Here is a 25,771-nt window from a genome sequence, read left to right on the forward strand (position 1 = left end):
AGTGGTCCAACATCTCTGATTAGATGTGTGCAAACCTGGTGACCAACTGCGAGAAACATCTTACCACTGTGCTTGCCAACAAGGGTTTAATAATAATAACTCAATCAATAATGAGTCATGTTTTACTTGGGAATCAAATACTTATTTTACCCAGTGACAAGTAAATCAATTATGTAATGTGTTTTTATAAGACCATCATAAAAATTAGAGAGTGTTCATTTTTTTGTAAGCGAGCAAACAAATTCGGCAGGGTATATAATAATTAGCTTTTTTCTCTGAACTAAGCAAACATGCCCTTCTCTTGATTAATGTTCTTTTTAATTGATGACATCACTATCTCTGCTGCCAATTTAAACACTTTATAAAACATTATTAGCATCAGTTAAAACTCTTTAATAGTTATGTAACTGTAACTGCAACTGGTTATGGACAAATCAAGTGTGTGATCATGTACAAGTTGTATAGTTTTAATGTTTTATTTGGGAACAGAATGGTGTGTATGTGTGAGTTTGGTGATGGAGTTTTTGTTATGAATGAATTATGAATTTTTATGAATTATTATTTTTTTATGTTTAAGAACAACAGATGGAAATTAGCCCTTGGCTATAATCTGGCATATTTACATTCATGTATTTTTTTTTTACATTTATGTTCATTAACATGCACTGTCCTAAATAAATAAATTAAATTAAATTAAACTGTTTTGATGCACTACAGTGCAGTAAATAATCAATTAGTACATCTTTGTTTTTCATTTTATTATCAATAGTATCCATATTATCTATATTACCTATATACTATGACCTAAAGTTCAATTAACAATCAATACTTCATTTATTATCGATCGATAATTTGTAGTGTTACTAAACAAATATTAATAGCACCAGATGTGACAGTACAAGATAAATAATAGTATTTTCGTTACTTCGTACTTGAGCAGCCCTACATGGTGCACACAGATAAAGACACTACGAAACCACATATGACATGGAGGAGGTGATCCATCTGGGATGCTTCTGGTGATTATTGACCTTCTTGTCGGTGCTGTGCTTGCTGGGCTTGGGGGGCAGCGCGTAGTAGTGGCAGATAGAGCCGGACAGGTTGTCCATGAGACTCATCTCCCCCTCCATTGAACCCTGGATGACCAGGGAGACCGAGTCAAAGAGTGCCCTCCGCTGGACAAACTTGGATAATGCAGAGAGAATAGAGAGAGGGAGAGCGGAGACAGAAATAGAGGAAAAAAGAAAAGAAAAAAGAAGAAGACAAGGACAGGGGGAGAGTTACATACAAAGATACATGAATAAGTATGGACAGAAAAATGGATCACAAAGAAAAGGACAGTCAGTCAGGCAGAAACAGTTATAGAAACACAAAAGACGAGAGAAACATCTCAGAGGGAACAAATGCTCTGTTGTGGGCTGCTAAGGGCTTCTTACTAAATGACCTGTCGAGTCTTTCAAATTGCACAGCAATGTAGTAAACAAACTCCTCTTAGTCAACAGCAATGTCTTACCACTCAAACCCACAAGGGGGCACTACAAGACTGCAGCAGAGCAGGTCTTCAACAAGGCTGGGGAGAAGAATGTGACTTAAGCGCTCACGTTTTGGGAGAGGAGCATAGGGAAGAAGGATAAGATCTTAGGGAGGGGAGGAGGGAGGGAGGGATAACGATAGCGAAACCTCTATTTCCTATCCCCCGAAGTTCCCCGTTGTCTGGAAATAGCTGTTGAAGTGAACAACAAGGCCCTGTGGTCCAGCTTTCCCATGGCACTGTGACCTGTCTGTGACTGGCATGTCCTCTAGGGGGACCAGCTAAACACAGACACACACATAACCACACACACACGTAGCCGTGAATGCACACAAATTGTAAAGCATCCCGATATGGGTCAGCGTGGGTCACACAGAATAATAAATTCTGCAGAGCTATATTTTCTGGATCTGACTGTGCATAACCAAGAAAAACCCAGACATTTGCAAACTAGCGTCTGATATGCGAGGGAGCTATGTCTGTTCCTGCGTAGTACACGTGCAGCAGACAAAGATCTTCACCTGAGAGCTTCAAAATATGACAACTGTTTTGGGTACGTTTCAGATAAATGCATCCATTTGTATTCTGAGATGATGCCAGGCTGTCTGGTAAACACAGCCTAATATAGCCATCCCTGGCTCGGTTTATTTATGGGTGGACTACAGTTATTGCACCGAGACCAGCGAAGAGCAAGTAATCAACTTTTTTAGATGGCGTGCCACATTCTCAGCATTACTCAGCGCGAGCTGCTGAATCAACTAATGGTTTGAACCAGAGTAAGAGGTAACGACCAGAGATGAAGGGGTCATCCAACGAGCCTCACAGCCTGGCCCCGGTTGCAGCAGTGTCCAAATCATCTTATAATGCACAACAGAATTAAAAATCATGTTTCCATCTTGGTACAAGCTAATCTGAGTAACTGAACTGGGCCTATTCACCTCTTTTTTTAATGGGATTATCTGGAAATAATAGTGATGCTTTGCTGTGAAGTACAGATTGACTTTTTTTTGAGAGACAGAGAGAAAAAGAAAGGTTTTGTTTGTTACTTATGAGCAGCTGTTTGTGAAATTTCCTAGACTCAACCAAACATGGTCAGTTCTACCTCCAAAAGACAAAAAGGAAAAAGACAACATGGCATCAGCCAAAATACAGACAGCGAGAATTTAAATGCACAAACATAAACAAAGCTTATGAGAAGAATTCCTTCAAAATTACAGCCAATAACACAAGCGCCATGTCTAACTCACACACGTACCACAAAAGCAGGACGACAAGATTCTTTACCTCCAGTTGGGGCTCTGTGCATGAAGGGGATTCTGCTCTGATGCCTACAGAGTCTCTGGTTATATTAGCAGTGGGTGAGTCCATAGGACCATCCCTTTCCTGCTCTGTATCCACTCCTCTGGGAGACCTCCAGGGGGAACCCCCAGAACTCGACCTGTCCATACCCAGTGTCAGAGGGTTGAGCTGGGGCGACCTTGCTGCCATGTCCCCCGCTTCCATCTCCAGTTCCATCATCTCCGCCTCCAGCTCCGCCTCCTCCTTGGCTTCCTTGTTGCTCTCCTCCAGGTGCTTCATCAGGACTGCGATGACCACATTGACCAGGACAAACTGAGCGGTCAGGACAAAGGAGACGAAGTAGATGGGAGAAACCACAGTGTTGTAGCAGGTGCCTGTATCTTGGGCGCAGTCCCTCAATGTATCCTGGAAAGACCGTACAGACGGTGGATTTAGTAGTATTCTAGTTAAATGTTCTAGTTAAGAACATGCACCTAAAGGTGGGTGACCATTAACAGCCGATGATCATTACAACAGCAAAGTAAGAGCAACTTTGTACTGGTTTGCAGTGACCCAATCACTCAAGTTGGGGCACCGTCTTGTTGGCTTACTGGTGGATTTAGCTCCTGGATGTCTGCTAGGTGTCACCTAAGCTAATTTTAATCACTGATGTTGAGCTGGTCTGTGGTGTTTTTACCTTTGGGAGCATTTTAAAGTGAATTATCTCACCATTAATAATGCTTCCTGGTTAACTGTACTAACACACCATCCAAAATATCTGCGCTTTGGTTTTGGTGGTGAAGATCCAGTATTTTATTTATGTGTTATTAAATAGCATGAATCTGTGTTTGTTTAAAATCAACTTAAGCTCATAACTTAGCCGTACATCCTCCTATGGCTTATTCAGTAACACTGGGGAATAAACAGGTCGGCATCCTCCTTGAGACTTGGAAATATCGGTCATTGCCTTGTAATTGCACTGATTTTTGTTGCTGTTAGAGCATGTGCAACACTCAACTTCTGGGCGACCTCTTTCGAGCATAAGGCAATCTGCCTGCAAACAACACTGCAACTGCGACTGCAATCACTCTCAGAGTGCTGAAGGTTTGCAAAAACTGACTACCAACACAGTGCAATTATCTAACTCAGTCTTTCTGCAGTAGGAAACTCCATTCAACTGGTTGCATTCTGATTGCAGAGACTTCTGTCATTTTGCCGTTGAATAGCAGTCCTGCAGCAACTACATCCCTATTTGTGAAAGAATTTCTGTTGCAAACACACAAGATTCTGAATGTAAGTAATTAATGTGAATGTTTGTGTATGCAGATGGCAACGTATTTCCATTGTTTTCCACTTTATCAGATAATTGCCCTTTTATCAAAAACAGATTGGATGTATTTGCTAGCTTGACCCCATTTAACTGCAAACTGATTGTCTTAACCTCCTAAGACCCGAACTCTTCCACGGCATGCATTTTTAATTTCTCTTTGATATTTGGGCATATTGGGGCCCAATGAATGTAAAAACAAAGAATTACCAGATTTTTTTTTACCTTATTTTTGTTTTTATGAAAAATCAGAGCCACATATGAGGATATTCGTTTAAAATGTTGATAGAACAGTAGCAGTATAATGTCCTCGTAAGTGGATATCAGGCCCTTGTAGAGCAAAATTGAGTATTTTGGTCTAAATAACCCAAAATGTGATGTCCACATATGTGGACGCCAGGTCCTAGGAGGTTAATAGCATTTTGTCGTTGAGCTGTGGCAAACCTGGTCCCTATGTTCAATGTAACCATTTCATAGCAAAACTGCGAGTTCATTGCACTCTGTCCCAATAAGGTTCGTCATGCTGTGGTCTCCAACCACAGTCCTCCAAACTGTAAATGCAGTATTATTTGAATATAGCCACATCTGGCTACAAAAATACGATGGCCGCACTAAAGACTGACATCAATATTTTAGTTTTTAAACCAGAAGTTGACATTATGAACAACTTATATACAAAAATGGGTAACGAAGCCAGAATGGTGTGAAGGTCCCAGTGTGATGATTTTTTCATCCATTACAACCACAATCATATTGTGGAGTCATTTTAAAACAGAACTGGACCTGCAGAAAGTGCAGATACAAAAGAGTGAATGAAGAGTATGAGTGGTATTAGGATCTGAAACTGCAGAGTTGGTTTCACCTTCATTATGCCATTCCAGTTGTCTCCAGTGGAAACTCTGAAGAGCAGCAGAAAGGCCATCCCAAAGTTTTTAAATGTAGCGTAGCGCCCCAGACCCTCACAGGGGTGGAGTTCATCACAAACTGCAGAGACAAGAGGGAAGTGGGAGGAGATAAACAAAAAGAGGATTAGCCAGAGAGTAAAGGAGAGAATGAAACAAAAAAAGATAGCAGTGTTCATGGCTTTCAGTTGTGTTTTCCTATAATATAATAGTTACTGTGATAGCATTTTATCACTCTGAAAGCTTCAAGATACAATTAAGGAGATCAATATAGTATTTCAACAAAGAATTCGAGGAAGAAATTAATATCAGATAAATTAAACCCACAGAGGGGAGAGTTAAATGCTCGGTGTATGCCCGTGAATGACCTGAGTGGAAACTAAGAGTGAGATTTCATTTCCTTCTTTTTCTACTGCCTGCACAGTATCTCTTTATTGTGCATGTGTTCTTACTTAAGTCACCAAACAGCTCCACTCCCAGTGCTGCAAAGATAAAGAAGAGGAGCATGAAGAGTAGACCCAGATTGCCCACCTGCAGGGAGACAACAGGAAGGAAGAGAGCGATTAGTCAGAGGAGATAAAGCCCAGCGAAAATAAACCAATAAGGAGAGACAACAAACATCTCATTCGGGGGGGTAGAATGGAGGATGGTTCTAGAGCAGTTAGAGAAAATATTAGATAAGATGTAGTGACTGAGCATTTGTTAAAAAAACATCTCCTATCCAAGCGAATGCATGCCTCAATGATGTGAATGAGTGTCTGACACAAAGCAGGTAAAGATGGACAGCACCACAGCCTCCCAGAAGTGAAGAAAAAAATGATCTCAGACGTTAGCGCTGCCATCTAGTGCTGCTGACATCACTCACAGCCAGTTGTTTATTGTATTCGGGTTGTTTGTTTTGTTAATTTGAAAATTAGTTAATGTGTTACAATCTAGACAGCTAGCATGATCGGGTTATTCATCTGGAAAATAATAAATTGACAATGAGTGCAGGTAGGCTGTGTATAAAGACTGGCGTCGCTTTTGGGTTAGAAAAGTTAAGTCAGTGGGGATGTGCCGTAACCTTGCATTCTTTCTGAAGGGGGCAACTCCTCTGGAGTCTATTGGGGAGTCTGAGTTCATCTCAGTGGCTAGTTTAAGTCTTTCCGAGGACAACATGACTTTCAGTTTGGTAATGATCTTTTTCAGGCAGGCCAGCATCATGACTGATGTGTCCAGTTTCAAAATGCTGAATCTGAAGGGCTAATCAATCTGTATGTTAATAAGGATAAATGTGATTTGGTGTTCTGCTGGTGTACATTAGTTAGCAATTTGCCATTAAAGAGATGAGAAAAAACAAACAAACAAAAAGAAAAAAGAACAATGCCAAATAGAAGACAGATCATTGTACGTCAAAGGGTTCCACTGGGCATGACTCTCTGGCTTTGTTGTTTGGGCAAAATAGCAAAACATCACCAGATGTTGGGGTTTAGCCAATAAAATCTATTACACTGGCAACCCACCTTGTGGAATAGAGAAGCCATGGATTTTAGTGCGTGTGATTTTACAACTGAAAGTACCATTGGTCCCGACAGGTCTCTTTACCTCCCCAGACTCATGTTTTGTCTGGTAAAATAGTTTACTCGTATTAAATTCAGTTCTTTGCATTCTTTTGCGACAAAGAAAGACTGGACCCAGTATACTGTATGCAGTATTTTAACCGTTTGATTATGTTCAATTTTGATTTACTGTAAATTTAGAATAAACTTTTTTGTCCTTATTAAGCAGATTGTTTTGTATTTTCGTTGATGAATCTGTCTTTTTAATTTTTAGTACCGTTTAGGGGTTAAATTACTTGGTGGTATTTAATCCTGACTGATTGTGTATTTGTGACACCCCAAGGAAGAGATGGAGTTGATATGTGTTGGCCTGTTTTTCTTGCTGAACTGCTTCAAGATTAAATTCGTTACATGATTTTGTCCATGACAGAGTGCCTTAGCAACCTCCCCCTTTTTTAAATGGAGCTTGTGTTCGCCCTACTGATGAGCACCAGTTGAATAATCCTTTAGAGCACTTTCTTTTTTCCTTCTTCTGATGACACTGAGCAAGTCAGACACAGCATGAAAGGAGTAGGTAGGTTGCAAAGCAGTGTGCAGAGAGACACTAACTGAAACAGTCCAAATCGTATTGATTTTAATGCATAAATGGTACATTTAGAGGAAGTGTCATTGATCGATTTGTTTCAACTGGACTTTCTCTTTTAGATGACAGAGTGTTTCTGAGGCTCTTGTCCAAGACTGCCACTGTGCGACTGAGTCAAATGTCTCTACAGCCTTCAAGTAGCCTTAAAATTAACCTGTATATGGAGAAAGGACTTCCTAGCCAACCCATTTTTATATGCAGTCTACAAAATAAAGGTGCAAGATTGGAATAAAAATAAAAAGAGGAGCTGTGGAAAGTGATAGGAAAAACAAGGGATTAGAGCTTTGACACAGGGGTGGTTTAAATAATGAAAAGCGTTATGGTTTGCTGCTGTCAATGATTATCAGCATGTAGCAACCTGTTCGCACCTCCACCACCCGCCTATCATCAGATTTATTAATAATGAACACTTCTGACAAGCTCAAGGAGCCTGGAACAACACTCGATCTCTGTGTCTCTCTGAAAAAGAACGACAGAGGTGTTATGAAAGAACATTGCAAATATAAGACTTTTTGACTTTTTTTTTAACTCTCTGCAAAACACTGCAGAAGTTGTTCTAATTTACCAACTCTGTCACCCACAAATCCACCCACCCTAGTGTTCAAAACAAAAACCTGAAGCTACATTCACTTTCCAATCTCTGCAGGGGGCTTCTAATGCAAATAAGGGTCTCTGGAGTTGAGCAGAGAAAACTGGTGGGAAAGACGACGCCCTGAAACAGCAGAATCTGCAGCACACAAACAAAAAAAGGAAATGCTTTTGAGATGTAACTTTAGGGACAGTTTCTGTGGGATGTGAAATCCATGGAGGAAAAAAAAATGCAGATGAGGATGGAAGGAGAGTTTCGCGGCTTTGGTGGGTGTTATTTAGCGGCGCGTACCTGAGGCAGGGCTTGCATAACGGTGTCCAGCAGAGCTCTCATCCCCACCGCCATCTTCAAGAGCTTCAATACTGTGGGGACACGCAAACACACAGAATGAAAAAACAAAATCTCACCAATATTACGATTTTTCAGTCTTACATAACAGAGCAGGCCTGCTGTGGAACTGAAAGGACACAACATTTCTCTCACTTACAGTCTAATCCTGCTCTGTTAGCTTAGTCACTCAGTTTCTTGTATTAAACACCACTGAGCTCTTAAGACGACACGACTGAGGTCATATCCCCCAGTGACTCGGTAGGGTTACCAGTATGACTTGAGCACCAATTGAACTACAGCAAGAATGACAGATGATACATTGTAGCAAATGTGTAAACAATAACCCGAGGAAACAAAATTAGGCAGCAAATGACCCCCCACTCCTCCTGGGCGTGCTTTGAATACACAGCACAGAAAATCAGACAATAGATTTAAAACATAACACCTCTGTAAAATGCTTTTGTCATAATAATTTAGGTGATTTGAAATTTATCAACTAAATATTACAAAAAAATTATCACTGTTAATGAAATGATAATACTTTTTACTACAGTGTGTACACTGTAGTCATAAAGGGATGGACATGTTCAGCAACAATACTCAGTGCTAAAGGGGACAAGAAAATATCCCCCACCACCCTGAACTGTTGATATGAGGCAGGATAGATCCATGCTTTCATGTTATTTAAGCCAAATTCTAACCCTACTATGGACTCATCAGGGTAGGCAACGATTTCCAGTCTTGTGTTGTTCAATTTTGGTGAACCAGAGGAATGGCACCTGGTGTGGTCTTCTGCTGCTGTAGCCCATCTGCTTCGAGGTTTAGTGTTTTGTGCATTCAGAGATGCTCGTCTGCAGACCTTGGTTGTAATACAGACTTCTTTTTGTTGGTGTTACATAACTGTATTAGCTCAAAGTGGTCTGGCCGTGCTCCACTAACATCAACAAGGCATTTTTGCACAGAGAATTCCTGCTGACAGTTTCCCTTTTTCAGACCATTTTCTGTAAACCCCATAGATGGTCGTGCAGGAAAATCCCAGAAGATCAACAAACCATCAAACCATCGTCCACCAAAGCCATATCATGCTTAAAGCTACTTAAATAGCTTGTCTTCCCTATCCTGATGTTGCCATGTGATTGGCTGATTAGATATGTGCCTATACATTCTGTATTGAATAACAATAGATGTATAGTCCTGCTAAACACAATATGAATAATCTAAATAAGCATCAATAGAATCACAGTGCTATTGTGATGTCTTTTAAATTGGGAAGAAAAGATGTTATGGAATAATAAGAGATATTTTTTATCTATATCAATTACTCACATATTAACGAAAAACCAGTAAACATAGGACACAAAAAAGGGAAATCCCACATTTGCAAAAAAAAATGTACTTTTATTTTAACCACACACTTTTAACCACACTGCCAGACATCTGTTAGCTTCAATATATTAGCTCAGCTAACATGACACATATTCCAGTGAGAAACATCACTTTTCTCTGAATAATTATATGGCCACTAATGATGCATTTACCACCAAAAGGCATCTGTCTGCACCTCAGCTGCTACCACTGAAACATCTAAGCATATGCCAGACAGATTAGCAAAGCTCTGACCATAACTTGATAAACATTACATCCATTAATCAGCTGTAAAGACAGCCTTGAAAACATAGTAACAGTTCAAACTGCCTCAAGGTGATTTTTCCAAAACAATCTAACTTTATAATGTTCTGGTCTAATCACTCGAGCTACAGTATATAATAATTCCACAACGTAAACTAGCAAGACACGAGATAACAGATATTTCCTTGTTTTTTTGCACTTTAACACATACTTTCAATATAAATGTCAAAAGCAATTTTAAAAAGGATTGAGTTCTGTCAACTTCACCTAATTTACAAATTAAGTAGGTGTGTGTTTTGAATCATGGATTTGACCATGAAATTGCTAAGAGGGATAAAAGCTAACGACTAACCTTATATCCATGTCTATTAATAGCATTTTCTGTGGTGTGTTGTGCAAGTTCAAGGTTTGAAGAAGCAAAGCGTATGCACATAAGGTAAAATGTCATGTAAAATGCCACTCACTGTGGAAATGTTTTATTTGCCTTCATGTTAGAATAGCTAAGCTGTGACACCAAGAGTGCAAGGGGTTGGTGGGTTGATGATTCTCAAGCTGTTGTCTCACTGCTTATGGTGAGTGAGTTGTTACTTTTTTGCCATATAGTAAAATAATAAGTAATAAAAGTATGAGGAATTGCTTTTGTTGTTTAATTTGAGATAGTTATTAAACGCATCACTTATTGGTGCCTAAACCGGTGTAATTACAGCTTTGGTGAAATAAAAAAAAAATAGTGTCTGTGAAGGTTCTCAGTCATCCAGGTCATCGTAGTCAAAGGAAAAATAGTAAATATTGACTAATAAATATAGAATTTTGTTAAAACACAAGAGTGTGTTAGGGTGCTTATTTTTTCATTATGGTAATTTAATCCAATTTGAAGTGAGTTTAATAGTTCATTTTATAAAAAATGAAAATACTTGAGCTGATTTAATCAGCATTTTAATCTAATCAAGAGGTAATGTAGTTAAAATCTCATCTTTCACGCTGAAGTTTGGGCTGAAATGCAGATGCAAAAATGAAATCAAAGCAAATCTTCAGTGGCTGAAAAAATCCAATTGACCAAATAGTTCTCTGGAAAATAGCTTCACCATTCCTGGAAGATGCCTCAAACCTCTGCTTGAATAGCAGGAAGGAATAGTTTTTTTTGTTTTTGTTTTTTTAACTGTTTCTGAAGTCTTAGAGCATCAGTAATAAATATAATTTCTAAGACATTTCTTCCCCGAATTTTCTTTGTTAGCTGTAAGCACTTTTATAACATTTTATTGTTCTATGAGCATGATTATCCTAAACCAGATCACCTATTTGTACTTGTGGACTACATCAAATTCACACATGGTCGAAGCCTACATTTGAATTACATTAAATGTAAATACAACATTAAATGTAAAGCAACACTTGGTTTTAATCCATCAGATTCTCCTGTGTCTGAGTTGTGATATTGATTAGTCTGTTAACTTACACAGCTGGAATTTCTGCCAGATTTTCTGTGCACAAAGGACACACATGTGATGCATCTCACTGACAGCGTTGGACAGAAAACCCACCGCCTTTTGTTTCCAGTGCTGACAACATGTGAATTTAATCTAGCTAACTCAGATTCCTGCTCAGTCTGATTATGAGAGGCATGCTGATGCCAGACAGAAAGACTGGACCCATCAAATACACACAGACAAACAAAACAAAAAATGTGTTTGGGTCGGCTGAGCAACAACAATTAATCACGACTTCCATGCTACCAAATCGCTGCTCATTCAGTGTTTGGACCAAACAGACAGGCTCCCGTTCTGCATGTCTTAGCTCCTCTTTCTCTCATCTTCCTTCCTTTTGTTTCCTCTCCTCAAGCCTTCAGGTAAAGCCTCTTATCTCTCCTATCTTCCAATAATCAGCCTGAACCTCTTTTACTCTTCACACCTTTTTCACTCCTGACTTCTCACCTTCTGGTAGTCTATTTTTAGGTCAGAAGTCATTCATCAGTCCCATCTCATTCGTTTATCTCTCTTTTATTCTTACATCTCTTTCATCCTTCTTTACTGTACCCCATCCTCTCCTTAGCTTCTTGCAGCTTAGTTCACTTATTGTCACAGTGTGTTTTGGCTCTCTCACACCCTAAGCTCACTTTCCTCACCCTGTGTTTTTCTCTCCCTTCGCTTCTTCTCAGTTTGTCAGCTGACTGTGTTTCTCTGTGCCATCTGGTCGGCTCACAGCCTGCCCGAACCATGCTGAGATCTGCCATGCAAAAAATGACAAAAAGGGGAGTCCCGGGGATGTGTGTTTTACATCATCTTCAAAGTGCAGCACCTTGAAAGAGTTTGCTGTGCATTGGTGTCTCACACTGTGTAAGGGTTGGGGGTGGGGGGTGGGGGGAGAAGGGATTAGCGGTAAAAAGGAGCAAGGGGGAGTGTCATACCTCGAGCAATCCTCAGCACTCTCATGATGCGAATGATGGTGGGGTTGATGGGCAGGGAAGCGTTGACCTCAATCTCCTCCAAAGTGATGCCCATGATGGACAGCAGCACGATGGCCAGATCCAGCTGGTTCCACCTACACACCAACAACCACACACAGACGTACACAAAACATACTCATCAGCACCAAACACACACTTGGGTTAGGCGTTTTCACTGAAACCTCAGATAAATGTGATTGGCTGCAAAAATGGACTCAAACAAATCACCCATATGTGAGTCATTTCCTCCGTCACACAAGTGTGAACTCCAGTCATATGAAGTGGACTTCAGTCAGAACTGAGTCACAGATCTGATGACTTTGAACTTTAAGAAATCGACAACAGTCCAACTCAGAACTGCAGTCTTATATTTTTGACTGAGTGCGCTAAGAAGTGCTGTCGTGTCTGAAGACACGACATTGATTCGTTCTCGAGTTATTGCATTCACAACTAGCATTCTACTGTTCTTGTTTCTAGTTGCTTTGGCAAAGCTAATCACCTCCTGGCTCGAGTGTCATATGAGCAGAGATGTGGATTTGATTTTCTCATGCAGTACTTAGCAAGGAAGCTATACTTCCCCGTAAGTTGGAGTGCTTGGAGGAAACATGTTCCAAAATTTGACACCACAGTGGTAATAGCTCCACCACCATTCTGCCCAGTAAACAGCTGGGTCAATCCCATCATGACAGAGATGGTCCCTTATTTAGGAGAACTGCGACATGGATAGAAAAAGGTATAACGCTAAGGAAGAATCTTGGGTACAATACAGCTTTTATGGCCTTTTTTAAGTCTACAGCACAGGTGTCCAACTCCAGGCCTCAAGGGCCGGTGTCCTGCAGGTTTTAGATGTGTCCGTGATCTATCACAGCTGATTTAAATGGCTAAATTACCTCCTCAACATGTCTTGAAGTTTTCCAGAGGCCTGGTAATGAACTAATCATTTGATTCAGGTGTGTGTGAGATCTAAAGCCTGCAGGACACCGGCCCTCGAGGCTTGGAGTTCGACACCCCTGGTCTACAGAGAGGCTCAAAAGATTCTGTATGATGTATCACCTCAGTGTTCCAAAGCTTTAGTCATGCATATTTAACTAATCGAATAACTCATGAAATTTAGAGACGGATCATTTTCTCCATGACAGTAAGAGCGTGCTGACTATTTTAAGTGCTACGAGGAACATTTTTTTAAAAAGCAGCCACGATATCGTTCCAGTCACATAGGCATAGTCCACAAAATGTTCAGACAAGACCAATTTTGAAGTTGCTGTTCAATAAACGACAAATCTGGAACGAAGTGAATGTATAAAACCTGAAGACAGAGGTGGGTGGTCGCAGCAACCTGGTTATTGCACTGCTATTTACATTGTTTCTAATCATGTGAGGCTTTGTTTCGCTCAGAGTTTGACATTTAAATCCACATATCCCTATAGCTACTCAAACTGCATTAATCAATCTGCCTGAAATTATATATGTATTTTCAAATTAGCACAGCGGTTTTTTGGCTAAATGCTGCTGTACTTGGAAACAGCCTGATCATGTGTGCAAAAATAAAAGGTTGTGGACTGAGCTGTTATTAAACTGGGCTGTTGCCAGACTTGAAAAGGATAATGGTCTTTCTCTGGCGAATGGGACAGACATCGTGGACTCCTAGGTGGTCAGCTCTGGTCCAGAAACACGATGTCTCCACTGAAGTGTGTGGGTTTAGTGGGTGTATTTCTTTATATGCAACATGTGCCAGTATGCAGCAATGCTGCTGGGATTGTGTTTGTGTATTATTGTGTGGTTTTCAGCAGAAAGCCAGAGATTTCAAAGCTATGAAATCATCTAAGGCATTTGTGTTTTATTGGTGTTTAACAAGGCTGTTTGTATTCATGCAGGCCTCTCTGAGAACCAGTCACTGGAGCACCTTAGAAAAAGCTCATTTAACTTCTCTGAACGCTGCCTCAGATTTTCTACATGACTCAGAATTTAAAGACAAGTGCTTGCAACCACTTATCTACTAAAATATCACATCCACCCCAAATGTCAGAACCGAAAAACGGGAGGAAAATGTTTATTCAGAATCCCAGTTTTTCTTTGTGTCAGTGTGGAAAAGGTCAACATGACACGTCGGGGAACTTGTGACAGATTTATATACTGACTTGTCCTTGAAGAAGCGTCGGAAGCCGAAGGCAACCAGCTTGAAGACCGACTCCAGCACAAAAATGAGAGTGAAGATGTAGTTACAGATCTTCAGTGCCTCGTCCAGCTCCTGAGAGAAATGATAAAAAAAAGTTACAGATTCATAAAGTGCAAAAGTATCCATTTTAACAAGTCTGTAAACCCGGCATTAAATTTTCTCTCTTACTCCACCATGGCGATCTGTGGTTTTCATTATTTATCGAAATGTGCTGAAGCTGCAGAGAAAACCAATGAAATGATCTCACCTCGCTGCTATCTTTTTCATATTTTAATGGGAAAACACCGATTTAAACTGAATGGCTTGTTATGCTGCTTAGTTTTAGAGCTTAAATAAACCACGTTCATGCTTTTATAATCCTTGCATAAAATACTAAAGGGTCCATAATGCAAAGGCTGTCCTTTCTTCAGAATTAGCCATTCCATGAATAGATCACACCATCCCCTCTGTTCCTCCCTCATTAGAATCAAAGTGGCCATTTCTTTTTTTTTGTTGCTGGAGGGAGAATTCACATTTCCCATCTGCATGTAAAAACTGACCTTTAACAGAGAGCTGTGGAGGGAACTGGTCATCAGGAGGGATTGGACTAAAGTCTCACTGGTGGCAATGGATAGACTAGCAGTTGGCACCAGTTTGTGATAAATCCCTTGATGCCAGCCATCTATTATTTTCTACTTTCTACAATCTGTTCTACTTTAAAAGCAGTCAGAGACCATTGATTGATTCCTGCAGGAAAATCTCTGTTTTTACGCTTATTACAACCTTTTATGCTAGCACTCTCTGTTGATATGTCATACTCCCAAGTAGTCTCTGATTCAAACCAAATACATTCAGTTCTACCTAACATTATTTAATATCTATACTCAGCAAATCTAATAACAATTTTACTAATTATGTTGTTGTAAAAGATAAACAAACAAAAAACAAATTCCAGATTTTCTACCAAAAGGCATTTTAGCAAACCTCTTACTCTTCCCAGAGATGCTGCACTGTACTGGCTACCATCTGTTGTGCTAAACTTTCTATCCTACCCAATAACACTGTTCAGTCTTAATGCCTTCTAACAAACAACATTCTGTTTCTCTTAAGGGTATCCGTTAGAACAACCTTCTGTTGTACTAAAAAGTAAAACCCCCACATTCTACCCAAAGAGCTTCTAATCTGACACCAACGGTTCATTGAAAACATCATTCAGTTTAACCAACCACAGCTCTAAAACCACCAAACCTTCTATTGTACCTTAACATATTTTCTAGTACCTACTGACAGAGATCAGCTTTATATGGTTAGTTCCATAAATATTTGGACAGTGACTCAGTTTGTGACCACAGTAGATTTTAAATCAAATGATAAAGATGCGACCTCAGGGTTGTCACAGTCAGGTGTGAAGAGAAAGAGGACCCAAATGCAGGACTTGCAGATTTATTATAAGCTTGGCTGAACTGTGGTAACTGTTTAGAAGTTACAGCTGTTTTGACATGTGGTACCCCACTTTCAGAAGCTCAAAAGTAACTGAACTAACTAGCATTATTTTAAATGTAAGAACTCTCTCCACACACGGATGAAAATCTTTTGCAGTGACAGAGAGCACAGCTCTGTATACAGTAGAACTCATCCTGCTACTCCTGGTAACGTCACATTATCAATAGATAACAGTGGCTCGCTTCCACAGGCAGCCTCCACCGTGTTTGACAGATGACGTATTATGCTTTGGATCATGAAACAGCCTCAGAAACAACGGAAAATGGGGTAACGTGCATAAAAATGGCTATAATTCATCAACAGTTAATGCAAGGCTTTTACTAAATCCCTGAATTAAAGTTGAAAGTTGAAATTTGATTGTTTGATCTAAAATCCACTGTGATGGCAATCAGAGGCAACAATTCAAACATTATATTGTGGCACTGGCCAAATATTTAGAGAATTCAGAAACAACTTCAATTTAGGGCTCATGTCATTTTTTACTGTCTACTAATATTCTTAGCATGTTGCTAAGAATATTTCATGTACCATGCCTTACAACGCCCTTATCCACCCTGTAATGCAATCCTATGCTTTTGTTGACTTTCCATTGACATCTGATGCATCTTGCTAAATACAACTTTATCCACTCAGTCACCTTTAATTTTCCAAAAATCCACCACAGTTCTCTGATTAAGCAGTTGGCCAACAATGTGATACATGAAGTGATGGACTCATATTTCAAAAATGAGTGTTGGAGAAATCCCAGCTGGCAAAGCCTGATGCCTGATGGTGATTAAAATATAGACTATAAATCCTAAGAATCCATAACCAGACCTCAGTGATTCTCAGGATACATAAAATTACCTTTCTTTAATGGATTGGATCTGGACTAAACCTGGTTACCTTAATTATCTACAGTTTGGAGCATTATTTAAAGTCCTTTAATATGACTTTTTTCTTTTCTCCGATTGTCCAAAAATTCAGTATTTATTGTTTTGACCTCCCTCTATAGTTTACCACTGCCTTTCTAGCCAAGCTTTTTACAGTTCTTATCTAACTTTCATTTGTTTTCCCTGATGACCTTATCCCTCTCTCAGCCTTGTTCAAAGAACTGGTGAGGCGTTTTTGTTTTTTTTTCATTAGTATTTTATTATCGTTGGAAAGGCTTGTTCACCTGACACTGTCTCCTAAAGCATTCAAAGCTATAAACCTCATGTTCCTGGAAGGCTGAACTAGAATTCCAATAACATTCGTTTTTAGACGCCACTGACCTGAAGATTAAGGAATGGAGTGTCTAACAGCCAACATGCGTTGCCAATAATCAGCTTTTTATATTATTTTCATGGCAGCAAAACTTGAAAGAATTGACAAAATTTGAAGAATTAGACTCCTGACACAACAAAAGAGCGTGCATTTGTCTGTAACTGTAGGACTATGAGAAGCTGCACTGTATTCATTATATCATCTGAAGTGACTGATATGAGCTGGTAATGAAAAACCACTCATGAAAAAGAACATCCAAAGGAATTTTTAATATTTAACATTAATATTTTTTATTTATATTCATATAAATATTCAAACATAGTGATTTCTTTTAGATTGACATGTAAACAGATGTGTAAAACTTTTTTTCTCTTTTTTCCCCCCAAAAGACTGAGCCAAGCCAGCAACGTGTTTTCCCAAACATCTGACCTTAGGCTGCTGATAGTGCTCCATTGACATGGTGATGACGTTGAGGCCTATTACGATGGTGATGAACAGGTCCAGGTAGTGGCTGGTGCACATCTTGTGGATGAGAAGGCGGGTGGGGGAGTAATCCGAGTAGTAGGGCTTACTCTGAGCTTCTGTTGGAAGTGGGAAATGGTTGGGGGAGTTGGGGTGAAGGCAGGGGTGAGTAGGAGGAGGGGGAGGAGAAGGAGAAGGAGGAGGAGGTGATGTTCAGAAAGTGAGACAGGAGGTTTTATACTGGGACAACATACAGTAGAGCTGCTGTGTTGAGGACTGGAGTCGACGAAGCCTTGTTTTAAAGGAAAGTTGTCAGTGGAACATCAGTGCATTAAAGTCACTCACAATGGCTGACTCCCATTAAGAATATGAGAGTATGGGAAGAGATGGAAAAAGAGAAGGCCGATCAGATAATGAAGAGAGAGAAAGAGAGACTACAGCCAAGCGCTCCTGTGGTCTGGAGTCACGACTAATCAAATCAGATCCCCTCCCCTCTGATCAAATTTTCTTTTCTTTCTCTCTTGCTTTCTTTCTTTTTTTAAATAACTCTCTTCTGACACGATAAGAGACAAACAGCAAGTGCTCAACGCGGGTTTGAAAGAGAAACTCCAGGGAGGCGGCTGCTGTTGGGCTATTCCAGGTTGGAGACGTGGCCCTCTCGCCCTCTTTCTCCCTGATCATCATGTGACACGGCCTCTCCTTATCTCCTCTGCTCCCCTCCTCTCTGGAGAAGAACATTAACGCATTAGGAAAGTTTTCCATACTCATCCATCACTTCATTCCTCACCCCTTCCCTTTTGTCCAGAGAGGATGGATGGATGGATAGGCTGGGAGTTAGGGTGAGGAAGAGAGAGGAGACTCGTTCCATCTATCACCCTAACACTCCATCAGTGAAGGAGAGGCTCTAGGTCACACGAGTAAAGGGATGTAAAAGGGAATCACACACACACATTAAAAAAAAAATCCTTTGGGTGTTGTGAGCACTCCCTGTCTACCCAATTAACTGTGACTGCAGCTGTGCTGAAGTCAGACTATTCCCAGTGTGTATGTGTGTGCCGTTCATGGTGTGTGCCTACAGGGTTCCCTATTGAATCAGGAAAACCAGTATAGAAAAAAGACACACATATCAATATATATATATTGGAATCAAGATGTGTATTTATGATATAAAATTTAGTAGGTGCAAAGTTATAAATGTTGAGCTCCATCTATCCCACTGTATGCTGTATTTAGATTTGTATTTATGGCGGTCAATGTCAAAACCAGTGATTGGCTGCCCTTCAGAAACTTTGAGCGTGACTTGACAAAAACGGAGGAAGAACTTATGCGCTGCTCGTTTAGCTTTAAACTAACATGATCGCGCGTTCGAGTACTGTTATCTTTGACTTAGGCTATTTTTCCCAATTAAATACAAACAAAAGACACAAATCTAATTAAAATATAAGCGTGATTTTCAAAATAAAAACAACACAGTCAGCTAATGGCCTCCTCAAAATTGACTGCAGGCACAGACACATCAGTTAAAGGCTGGATAAAATGCGCTCAAGTGGATGAAACCGCCTACGTTATAATTACGCGTGGCATGCCTTAGCATTTTCGCTGCGTGATCTTTAGCGATACAACAAAGGGAAGCGGTCAGACCTATCGATCTGATGTAAGTGCTCCTTCATAGCAGCAAAAATACTGTTTGCATTAATTAATTACAGCTAAATTAATTACAACTAAAACATGTGATTCAGTGTTAAAAAAATGCCACTTTTCACTTCCTATAAGATTTGATGTCCTGTCATAGGAACTGCTGAAAAGCTTTTGATGTAAGAGTTTTGCGTGGGAGGTTCTTCTTTTCACTGACAGCACACTAAACAAAGACTAGCAGAGTTGCAGCACCTGGAATTAAGGATCGAGTCTGATGTTAAAAATAGAAACTCAGAGTAATGCAGTTACGTGATATGTCTAATCTATTATTCCTTCTATTGGTGCAAACAGTGCTGTGGGGATTTATCATTAAGACCTGGCTTCATTTGCAGTTTATTTACACTTTTCTATCAGTGCAAGATCATCAGTTTACTGACATTCCACTCTTATTTTGAAAGGTCAGTTGGTGCTCACCAGTCAGCTTGGTTCCTCCCATTTAGTAGTTTCATGTGTGGCAGTCTTAAAGGAAGCCCTCAATGAAGTTCTGCTGTCATTCGAGATAGTGGAGTTTGACGGAAGATAGAGGAGAAAGCTGATTTTTTATTTCTTTTATTTATTTAATAAAGCATGGACGCATGTCTTTTTGCATGCACAACAATGCCAACAACGCTCCTCCACTGAGCACGAAGAGGTCAGAAGTCTTACTTACAGATAGGGATCTAAAACTAAGAGGCTAAAGGGTCATGCCCCAAAAGATGTCCCTAAATCGGGGATATTTAAACAAGTTAAGGTGTTTGACTTTTAATAGTTTCTCCCTGAAAACTTTTGTTTATGTCACATATGATAAGTCAGACTCATGGGCACAGAACATTAAGAAATAAGGCCTGCCTCTGCTAATAAACCCGCTTCGTTGTCTTTGCTGCTGTCGAGGTAAATAACGGAGAGTTGAAGACTTGTTGAGTTCTGAACTCTACCGAGTGCCTTCAAGTGAACTCATTCTATATTTGTGCTCCAGTTCATCTTCGCTGAGAGCCAATTTTGTGCCCGCTGGTAATTATTGATATTGACAGCAGGAGCGATGAACCTGAATGTCAGTGGTGCAGGCAGAACCGCGGGGGCGGCCAGCGGTGGAAGTCTGACCGCAGACATGTGCGTGCCAGACAGTGAAAACGATGTGGCTTCTGGTGTGAGCGGTCTGGCTTTTCAAATTAATGTGCTAACACAAGCTGACGCGCTCCCGTCACCTGCTTTGCTTTTGCAGCAGGACGGCACCCGGAATTATCTCCGCACCAACATTTCCTCGTCTTGTCTGCGACTTTTTACATATATATTTATATATATAAACGCCCAAACTCTTATGGATGTTTCGCCACTTGGCCTCTGAGTAGACAGTGATAAAGCAGATGTAAAATGTCTGGGACACATGCTTTTTGAAACGGGGCAGTTAGGTATGGCCCTTGTGGGGACGCAACAGCTTGGTTCATTCACTGGGAGTTTGCATTTACGAGCTCGTCCATCATCTCTGAATGAGCAAACATTATTTTTACTCTGCTCTACTTACCGTCTGCAGGTGCACTGCCGGCTACGCCAGACAGACAGACACACACACACACACACACACAGAGGAGCAGTACTTTTGCTTTACCACCCCATCTCCTATATCCTCTCCTCTCATTCATTTAGATAGTCTGCATAATATGTTGTTTTTTTGTCCTACTGTCCTATTTACATTCCTTTAGAGTAAAGAAAAAGTTTACTACACCATAGCTAAAGTTAGCTAAAGCTTGGCTCACTTTCCTCTCCCTGAAAAAGTGATCTGAGGAAGTAAGCGAGGACTGCCCTGAACATTATGGATGTGGCAGCAAGGGCAAGGCCCAACAAGAGATATGTGGATAAGGGAGAAGAAAGTGAGAGACATAAACCGTTTGGCTAAAACTCAACTAGTCTCTGGAGGAGCATAGCGAATGAAGTGTGAGAAGAGAAGGTGAAAGTTTAGGGAGCCAAATTACACTGGCTGCCCCGGCTCCCCTGCCCTAACTCCCGCTGCTCTTTTCGCCTCCACTGGAGAAAAAGAAAGCTTCTTCTTAATGAGGAGTAGAACTCACGCAACTCCGGCTTTCGATCACGCTGGCAATTATTTTTTGCTCCCCTAAGCCAGCTGGGCTACCAAAACATTCAGAGGAATGGAAAATGATTTTGTTTCGGCTTCCTCTCTCTCCACTTCACCTTCTCCTTGCACGTCCTTCACTGATGTGGCAGGTGGAGCCTCCTCTCTGAGCTTTGAAAGGGAATGAGGATGAGCGCAAATGCACAGAGGGGCCGTGACCGACCGCCCGTGAAGGTCCCGGCATCTGCTCTTTGCACTTCCATCCTCATTCGCGACACCGCTTTTGTGTAAAAGTGTAACAGGACCAGCCAGGGCAAAAGGGGCAGGGACTTAGAGCTTCTTATGCCTGCTGTTCTCCCTGTTAGGTTAAAATGAACCCTGAAAATGCTGGGGGTTCATTCAGAATAAAACTTTACAATTATTTCTACTTCAACTTCATTACTTTTACAGTTAATGTCCACCAGATCTGGCTGCGTTAAGCTGCATCTTTGTCTTAGCTGAGCACAGCACCTGTTGCCATTCAAATGGCTTCATTCATCCGTCTTTATGAGTTTTTTACCCAAAAATGTTATCATTTCATAATAATTTTAGTAATTTTTTTAGCCTGTCTCAGTTTCTTCTGTCTCATCATCATGTTATTGTTATTAAACTCTGGCTCTGATCCACAGTCTGTCTTTTGTCCTGTTTCCCTGAGTCTGGTTCTATTGGAGGTTTCTTCCTGTTAAAAGGGAGTTTTTCGTTCCCACTGTCGCCAAGTGCTCATAGCGGGGTCATCTGATTGTTGGGGTGTACTCTGAATTATTACAGAGTATTTATTTTACAATATAAAGAACCTTGAAGTGACTGTTGTTTTAATTTGGTGCTGTATAAAGAAAAATTGTAAAAATGAAAAAGAAAAATCACGTAATCTGAGACTGACTCCATTCTTTGAGATGACAGGTCTGTCTTGAGGGACTCCATGTCATTGTGTCTGTACTAATGAATAAGCTTTATTGCAATTGGAGGACAAGAATCTATAATGTCTATATTTATTGGAAAATGATTTAATATTGTTGATTACAAATATCATTATTATTAGTAGCCTAGCTAATGGAGCTTATATAGAAATAAATGTTCATTTAGTTGTTAGTTATAAAAGTCATATGTTTGCAATTTATCCCCAGTCATCCCCATGCTGCTGCTGTACTGATAAAAATAATTAACGATAATATTTGTGTTATTAACACAACTATAAACATTCAAAAAGAGTTAGCCACGAAACAAATGTTGCCTTCTTAGAGGAGACCAAACTATTACAATTATTACCAACTAAACTGCTCAATTTAATTCAATTCAATTTATTTTATAGCACTAAATCGAAACAGTCACCTTGTTTATATTGGAAGTTAAAGACTCTACAATTATAAAAAACCCCAACAATCACACAACCTCCTATGAGCAAGCACTTGGTGACAGTGGGAAGGAAAAACTCCCATTTAACAGGAAGAAACCTCCAGCAGAAGCTCACAGAGGGGCAGCAATTTGCTGCGAACAGCTAGGGGTGAGAGCAGGTGAGAGGAGGGAGGCAGGACAAAAGATAAAAGTCATCCTTATTCAACTTAGAGCATACAGTGCCTTAGTCATTAGTAAGGCCCTCAATACAACCTCCATCTCAAACAAGCTGTCTTAGTTAAGGATAGACATTTGAGGTTATGAGTTTTATCAGTGGCTACAAGGTTCTGAGGTCAACCAGTAGTTAAAGTACTACCCCAAAGCATTTGTTGGCACACTTAAAAGAGTAAAATACAGAAAATTAAAAGTATCTTAGAAAAGAGGCTGGATGATGCTCCACCCCTGAAACATTTCCTGCATGCACTACAAGAATGTAGCTCAGCTCGAATGCAGAGCCACAATCAAGTGGACATTTGGCTTTAGGTTTACTTTAATGATTTTAAGTGCATCTAAAGGAGATCTAAAAACCCTGCTGAAATTTTGCCCAAGGGTCTGTCAAACAAGAGGAAAAAACTCTTAGAATAAACAGGACATAAACAATTCCCTGTCCAAAAACAACTCAAAGACCAAGTTTTCCTCTTTATTTACTCACCTTCCCTTACTCACCATCTCCTTTGTGGGAGGTGGCATTAAAAAGATTAGGATTTTGGCCTGGCAGTTGCTTTTGGACGTGGCCACACTCAAAAACATGAAGGCATACATTTTCGAGGTGGTCTTGTTTTGGGAAATACAGACAAAATAAGGGTCCTTGGTTGTCGGACTGATGGGTAAAGAACCCCATAGCACAGCACTATGGGTATCCTGTGACCGTGTGGGTGAGGGCAGGTAGGGTTTGATTGGATATGTGACGTATGGTTCTGGAACAAAAAGGGCCTAAAGTTTCTCAGAACCTGGTGATCATGTGAGGGTGTCCTGAGTAAGCTGTGAGGTGGAAAGGATGCCGTGTCGACTACTCTCATGAAAAGGAGGCCTGACAATGAATCTGAAAACAATACGAGGCACTGCTCTGGCTTTGATTCATTGGCATAATGGCTGCTGGATCGCTTCTCAATGTATCTGAAGGCTCTGTCAGACATTTACAGCTGATTGGAATAGTGGTATAAGGAGTGTGAATTGATATGGATGGAAGTAAAGGATGAGATGTAGGGATTAAAGTGGACTTAAAAGTTTGGAATGGGAATGGCTGTGAAGGGAAGAGCAGGACACGGGACGTAAAAGCAGCAACGATGCATTTTAAAGGTCGGACGGAAATAAGTAACACAGTTATGGGGCAGGTGTTTGGGTGGATGCGGTGGCTGCTTTTATGCCCCTATCCTTCATGGTGAATGGTTCAGTAATAAACCTTGAGACTCAGCGTCTGCCGGAAAAAAATATGTCAACCGTCATTGTCAAGGACCGGATGTCCATTTTTGATATCCAGCAAACACTGAGTCTAAAAAAAAAGAAAAAAAAGATTGTCAACATGAATAGTTACAGTCAAAAAAAGATTTAAGTGGAATTCCTGAATGCTCTGCTGTCCTGCTTAGAACATCAAAAGACACAGGAAGCGACACAGTGGAGAGAAAAAGAAGGACAAAGGACGGAATTCGCATCAGATTTGGGAGCAGCGCAGAGGAACAGCAGAGCAAACTGAAAAGTCCAGAGGAGAAGAGGTAAATAAGAAAACATGACATCATTCAAAATGACAGGGCATGGTAACACCCACTCGCGCCAGCACTCTTTGACACACCCACACTGACACACATTGTGCTGGTTCACATAGTAGACTGACACACCTTTCTGAGTCATACTTGAGCAGGATGGACCAATTGAAATGGGGGACTGAATGGTGAATGCAAGCAATTGGACAGAGTGAGTGGAAGGCGGAGTAACAGGGAAAACGGTGAGAACAAGATACAAAACGGATGGGAAGCTTTATAACAGCATAATGACTGCGTTTAACCCTCCTTTACCTGTACTTGTGTTTATGCTGGCAGCGACAATATGCACAACAGCAAGACCTTGATTTTAATGTCTTCAGCCTTTCTTGGGCGAAGGCTGGATTTGATATTTGATGCCAACTTGTTGTCTTTGTCTACACTTTCATACAACCACTCATCATACAGCTGTAAACCACACAAAATATCTCCATAATAGATGTGCAATACTTGCTAAAGACTGATACATATTTTAAGACAATCTCTAATCTACCTTTAAGAACAGAAAGAAAAAGGTCCCATATGAAACGTCCGAGTAAGCTTTTACAACAATGCACTAGACATTGACAGACTGTGATTCCACTTGTTTTATTAGGCAAAAAGCTAAAATTCTCACATGTTCCTGAATCAACAAGAATGCTAAAATCCTTCAACACTCCTGCATTTATGCAGAAATATGTGCACAAAATCTGAAAATGGTAAACAAGATTGAAGATTTTCATTGACATTCCAATAGTTTGATTGAGGGATTATCAATATTGTTACCATCAACGACGACATGTCATTTACTCTGTTTTAGTTTGCAAGAAAACGTTTCTTTGTTAGAGGTTTTGGTTGATGAAAACTTGACAAATTTAACATTAACGACCAATCAGTGATGTTTCTATCAGCTTCACACAAACTTGCTAAGCTATTAAACTAAACAAAGTTGGTGAAGATGGTATATGACACATATTATATTACACTGTATTTATGCTTTGAGTTAATCATCCTGGTTACATCACTAAGAATCAAGGACCACACTGGGCTCTCTTTGGTGCTTAAATTTTTTTAAATTATTAGTGCTGTCAGCGTTAATCTTGTTAAAATCACGTTAGCTCCACGGCACTAACGCGTTTACGAGCTAACTGCGCTAATACGTCGACATCGTGCAGCTCCACGCACGGGGTGATCCACGTTAACTCGCTAATAGAGATTTGCCGTGTTAATGCGGTTATGGCGTTAACGTCATTTTAACGAGATTATGCAATTAAGTATTTTGGGTGT

The 25,771-nt window shown here is 40.3% G+C and overlaps 1 protein-coding gene across 13 annotated transcripts in view; it reads right to left on the reverse strand.

Annotated features, from left to right (window-relative positions):
- The window catches only part of cacna1g (calcium channel, voltage-dependent, T type, alpha 1G subunit), a 316,565-nt gene that overhangs the window by 11,647 nt on the left and 279,147 nt on the right, over positions 1–25,771 (reverse strand). For 9 of the 13 annotated variants that reach the window (XM_025909653.1, XM_019362827.2, XM_019362823.2 and 6 more), the window contains 8 exons: positions 17,543–17,694; positions 14,349–14,458; positions 12,172–12,305; positions 8,100–8,170; positions 5,491–5,569; positions 4,999–5,120; positions 2,816–3,235; positions 1,032–1,184 (listed from right to left, as the gene is read on the reverse strand). In XM_025909653.1, the coding sequence (XP_025765438.1) occupies positions 1,032–1,184; positions 2,816–3,235; positions 4,999–5,120; positions 5,491–5,569; positions 8,100–8,170; positions 12,172–12,305; positions 14,349–14,458; positions 17,543–17,694 (1,241 nt within the window). The remainder of the gene's footprint in view (positions 1–1,031; positions 1,185–2,815; positions 3,236–4,998; positions 5,121–5,490; positions 5,570–8,099; positions 8,171–12,171; positions 12,306–14,348; positions 14,459–17,542; positions 17,695–25,771) is intronic. The other 4 variants (XM_019362822.2, XM_019362825.2, XM_013273535.3 and 1 more) reach the window with 2 other exon arrangements.

Source organism: Oreochromis niloticus, linkage group LG8 (genome assembly GCF_001858045.2).
Source record: "Oreochromis niloticus isolate F11D_XX linkage group LG8, O_niloticus_UMD_NMBU, whole genome shotgun sequence".
Classification (NCBI taxonomy): Eukaryota; Metazoa; Chordata; class Actinopteri; order Cichliformes; family Cichlidae; genus Oreochromis; species Oreochromis niloticus.